At 49.9% G+C, this 4139-nt stretch overlaps 1 protein-coding gene across 2 annotated transcripts in view; it reads right to left on the bottom strand.

Annotated features, from left to right (window-relative positions):
• Positions 1-3513, bottom strand: part of Spata24 (spermatogenesis associated 24) — an 8477-nt gene extending 4964 nt beyond the window's left edge. Inside the window, exons 1-4 of one of the 2 annotated variants that reach the window (XM_013349470.2) lie at positions 3288-3513; positions 2099-2164; positions 1777-1907; positions 1614-1684 (exon numbers count right to left, since the gene is read on the bottom strand). In XM_013349470.2, coding sequence (XP_013204924.1) covers positions 1614-1684; positions 1777-1907; positions 2099-2164; positions 3288-3404 — 385 coding nt within the window. In that variant the 5' untranslated portion in view covers positions 3405-3513. The remainder of the gene's footprint in view (positions 1-1613; positions 1685-1776; positions 1908-2098; positions 2165-3287) is intronic. The other variant, XM_005355939.2, reaches the window with a different exon arrangement.
• Positions 3514-4139: the final 626 nt, after the last annotated feature.

Consider the following 4139-nt stretch of genomic DNA (forward strand, 5'->3'; position numbering starts at 1 on the left):
AAAAAAAAAAAAAAAATTCTTTTGGGAAAGAACTAGAAATCTGTGTGACTAGCTGGGAAGTGGTGGCACCTGTTAATTCCAGTATTTGGAGGCAGAGGCAGAAGGATCTCTATGAGTTCAAGGCCAGCCTGGTCTACATACCAAGTTCCAGGACAGCCAGGGCTACACAGAGAGAACCTGTCTCAAAAAAAATTAAAGAACAAGAAAGGAAGGAAGAAAAAAAAACTATGTAAATATAAAAACAAAACTGAATCACAAAGGGTCAGGTAGGAGTATTGATTAAAGTGAGGGTCACAGCACTGGCTAGGTGAGGACTTGTAGCCCATTGGAGAGGAGCAGGACATTTTGTGGAAAGGCAGCCAGACCCTGACCCCACGACACATGGTGAGCCCTAGGGCCTGGGTTGATTCTGGTAGAAGAAAATGCCTAAGGAAAGACATCTCTGGCTATACCAGGAAATAACTCCAGTTCTCTGGGTTCTCTGGATAGGGATGTTTGGCCTGCATGTATGTCTGAGTCAGATCTTGGAGTTATAGACAGTTGTTAGCTGCTATGTGAGTGCTGGGAATTGAACCTGGGTCCTCTGGAAGAGCAGTCAGTACTCTTAACCGCTAGGCCATCTCTCCAACCCCTAGGTAGAAGAGATGATAAGGGAGGAGTTGGGGGTGCGGGGAGACAGTGACTATCTGTTAGGCTTAGGGAGGGACCTTAACCCTCTTGGGCTCAGGCCGTCTCTGGCCTATTGAAGATCTGCTACAGAGAGTGAACAGATTCCATGCATGGAATTCATAGACAATTCTTAGGCTTAGTAACAAGTCTAGCAGTCTCTGGAACTGAAAGGTGCTGCCCCTCAGCTCAGAGCACGCCACGGACCAGTAAGTGGCCAAAGATGTGTACATAGCAGATGGCAGAGCTGAAACCCAGCGGCTCAGCAGATTTTACTCCATAAATAAAATTCTTTCATATTGCCTAAATTCGTTGCCTACACTAATAATTCAGATTTTTCCCATTAAAGTTGGCTTGAAAATTCTTTTCTGCTCTTGAGATAAGGTCTTACACCATCCAGGATGGCCTCAAACTCCCATCTTCCTGCCTCAACCTTCTGAGTGCTGGGATTAGAACCATGTGCCACAACACTTGGCTCCTATATTCTTTTCTAAAAGATCTGGGAATCCTGGCCCTGTTCTCACGGGAGGGGCACAGCTTTCATGAGTCCCTTGATCCTGAGTGGAAGACCAGCTCCCCAGGAGGACTGAGCTTGTTCTACGACTCCTCTAGAAGCAAGGTTATCAGTCGGGTGCACTATCTCTAACACTTATCAAAAATGGGAAAAAACAGAAGGTGGACTAAGAAGGTTGTATGTTTCAAGAAAAATGGGAGCAAGCCCGTTCCTTTATGGCTGTGAAGAATATCGCACGCCGATTTCATCCATCATTTCCGTGGCCTGCCTGGACCCTGAAGGCATTTTCGAGGGTGTGACCCGCCTGGACTTGCCTGTATCCTCAGCCGGGGGCAGAAGTTGGGGTAGAACCCTGATTTTGTCACAGGCCCTGGGCTGTTGGGAAAGAGCCCGTGTATGTTAACTTGAGGGGCAGCACGGGCCTCCCGCCTACCATTACACTTGGTGATGAGCTGGTCCTTCTTGCTAGACTCCTGCAGGACTTTGTTCTTGACACTGGAGAGCCTGTGCAGGGGAAGTTACAATGAAAGGGTCGGCAGGCAGAAGGCAGATGAGTCCCCAGCCTCCACACCTCTTCCTGGGACCCACTCACTCACGCTTTTTCAAAGGCCAGCTTCTCCTTCTCCAGTTGTTTGGACAGTACCTCCACCTCTCCGAGGGCAAACTGCAATTTCTCCTCTTCCTTGGCCAGGAGGGCCTTGGTTTTGGCATGAGCAGTTTTCTCTTCCTGCAGGGGAGATGATTACTGCTTTATCCCAAGACACCTTGGGTCTTGTAGGGTCCCCTAACTAATCCCCTTTCTCAAAGGTGCTGAAGCCTGGGTGCAGGAAGACTCAGCCTCACTACAAGGATCCTGCCCAGACACCGGGATCTTGGGAATCGGGAGGAAATCAGGAGTCTGCAGACGCCATTACTCACCACCAGTTTCTTCTCTATTTCTTGGAACTCTTCTTTACTGACAAAATTTTCGTCCTGGAGAACCATCTGCAACAGAGCCCGGCTCAGGAAGGGGCTGGGACCACGGTGGGAGGGGTTGCTCTCTAAGGACCAGGGACAAGGATGGCTAAGGGGATGATATCCAGGATTCAGGCCTTGGGACAGGAGTTTTAGTTCCAGAGACTTACTGAGGCCCAGTCCTAAGTGCTCCCTGCAAGGAGCGAGTCTGAGACAGCTCATGCTGTATGTCGTGGGGGAAAGCCCAGCGGACTGTGGTACACAGAAGAGCCCTGGACCCAGCTTTACTAAGGGCCAGGATTCCTCTCAGAGACAGTGGCATTAATCCTGATGTCTGACTGCTAAATATGAGAAGGGAAAAAAATGTTCCAGATGGTGGGGACACACATGCCAAAGTGAGCTGCCAAGAGAAAGATCCGGGGACCCTCAGGGAATTGGAGGCAATGCAGTGCCCATTGAAGCACACATGTTTTGGAAATAGACTAAGTATGCCTCTCACAATCCCCCTTGAATCTAACTGCACAGAAGGGAAGAAACTGTCTAAAAATCATTAGAGTGAAAAATAGATGTGAAGCCAGTTTTATTTTTTGAGCTAGAGAAATATCTCAACATTGTTACGAAAATAGAAAAAAACAAAAACTGTTGGCTTCTGCTAGCCAGCACCGAGGCAACCTGTGACACCAATGCTTGGCACCCACTAGCTGAGGCTGGAAACAAACGCACACCGAAAGGTCTGGAGACCCTTAAACCACCACCGGGAAAGGCCAAATTCGTATAGGACTGCATTTGACACTGGGGAGGAGTATGACTTAATGTTCTGATTTCTGTGCGCAGAAGGCTTTGGGAGTCAGTGAGGTCATTTCCACTAAAAGTGGAGACACTGAGGTTCAATGAGCATCTTCCTGTCCCTTCAGCAAGCAGGCAGAGTGGGGAACACCGCCTGATTTGGGTTAACTTCAGGCAGGCATTGCCCCCCAAAACCCCCAGTCCCGCTCTTCTTGGTTCTGCCCCTAGCAGCCAGGTGAGCCCCGCCTCCGGGATGACGCCCTCCGCACTGTATTCTAGCCACGCCCCCTAATCCAAAGAGGGCCTGGCCTCGCCCCCGCGGGGGAGGCGTCCAGTTGCGGCCTTTCCCCGAGCTCTGGCTGCCTACCACATTCCTCAGCTGGTGGATCAGCTCCTCCTGAGATTCAATCACGTCCCGCAATTGATCGAAGGCGAGACACACAGATCCGGAGGCCCCCTGCGACCACCCAAGGGGCGTCGCCATCTTTCGCCCCCGCCAGCTCGTTGGAAATGGCCTCCCGCTGCGCCCCTTACCGCGTCGCCAGCCAATGAGAATGCAACGCCACAGAGCGCCCTGGCAACCGGGGGCGGGGACTTCCTCTGTTAACAAGGCCGAGGACCGGCTTTCAGAAAGCTTCTCGAGGCCGGGGCGTGTCGCGCAGTGGGTAGAGCGCTGGCCGGGGAAGAGCCAAGATGGAGTCATCCCCCAACAATGCAGCAACAAATAACTGGGCTTGGTAGTTTAAGATGGAAACCTCAGCATTCAGGAAGCTGGAAGATTGTGAGTTCAAGACCAGCCATGATCTACATGGAAAAGCCCTGCCTCAAAATAACAAAGCCCACAAAAATACAGAAGCTCAATTGAAAGAGTGCGTGCCTCTTATTAGCATGCATGGAAAGCCTGTAATCCCAGCACTTCGGAGGTAGAGGCAGGAGATAAGAAATTCAGAGTCATATTTTCATACATAGCAAGTTCAAGGCTAGTTTGGTGGTTGATGGCTCACAACCATCCTTAATGAGATCTGGTGCCCTCTTTTGGCCTATAGGCAGACATGCAGGCAGAACTCTGTACACATAATAAATAAATAAATCTTAAACAAGCTGGGCATGGTGGCAGATACCTTTAATCTTCACCCTCTGTAAATTCCAGGATAGCCAGAGCTACATAATGAGACTTTGTCTCAAAAAAGAAAAAAACAAAACAAAACAAGGGGGTGGG

The sequence above is a fragment of the Microtus ochrogaster genome, chromosome 18, assembly GCF_000317375.1.
Source record: "Microtus ochrogaster isolate Prairie Vole_2 chromosome 18, MicOch1.0, whole genome shotgun sequence".
Lineage (NCBI taxonomy): Eukaryota > Metazoa > Chordata > Mammalia > Rodentia > Cricetidae > Microtus > Microtus ochrogaster.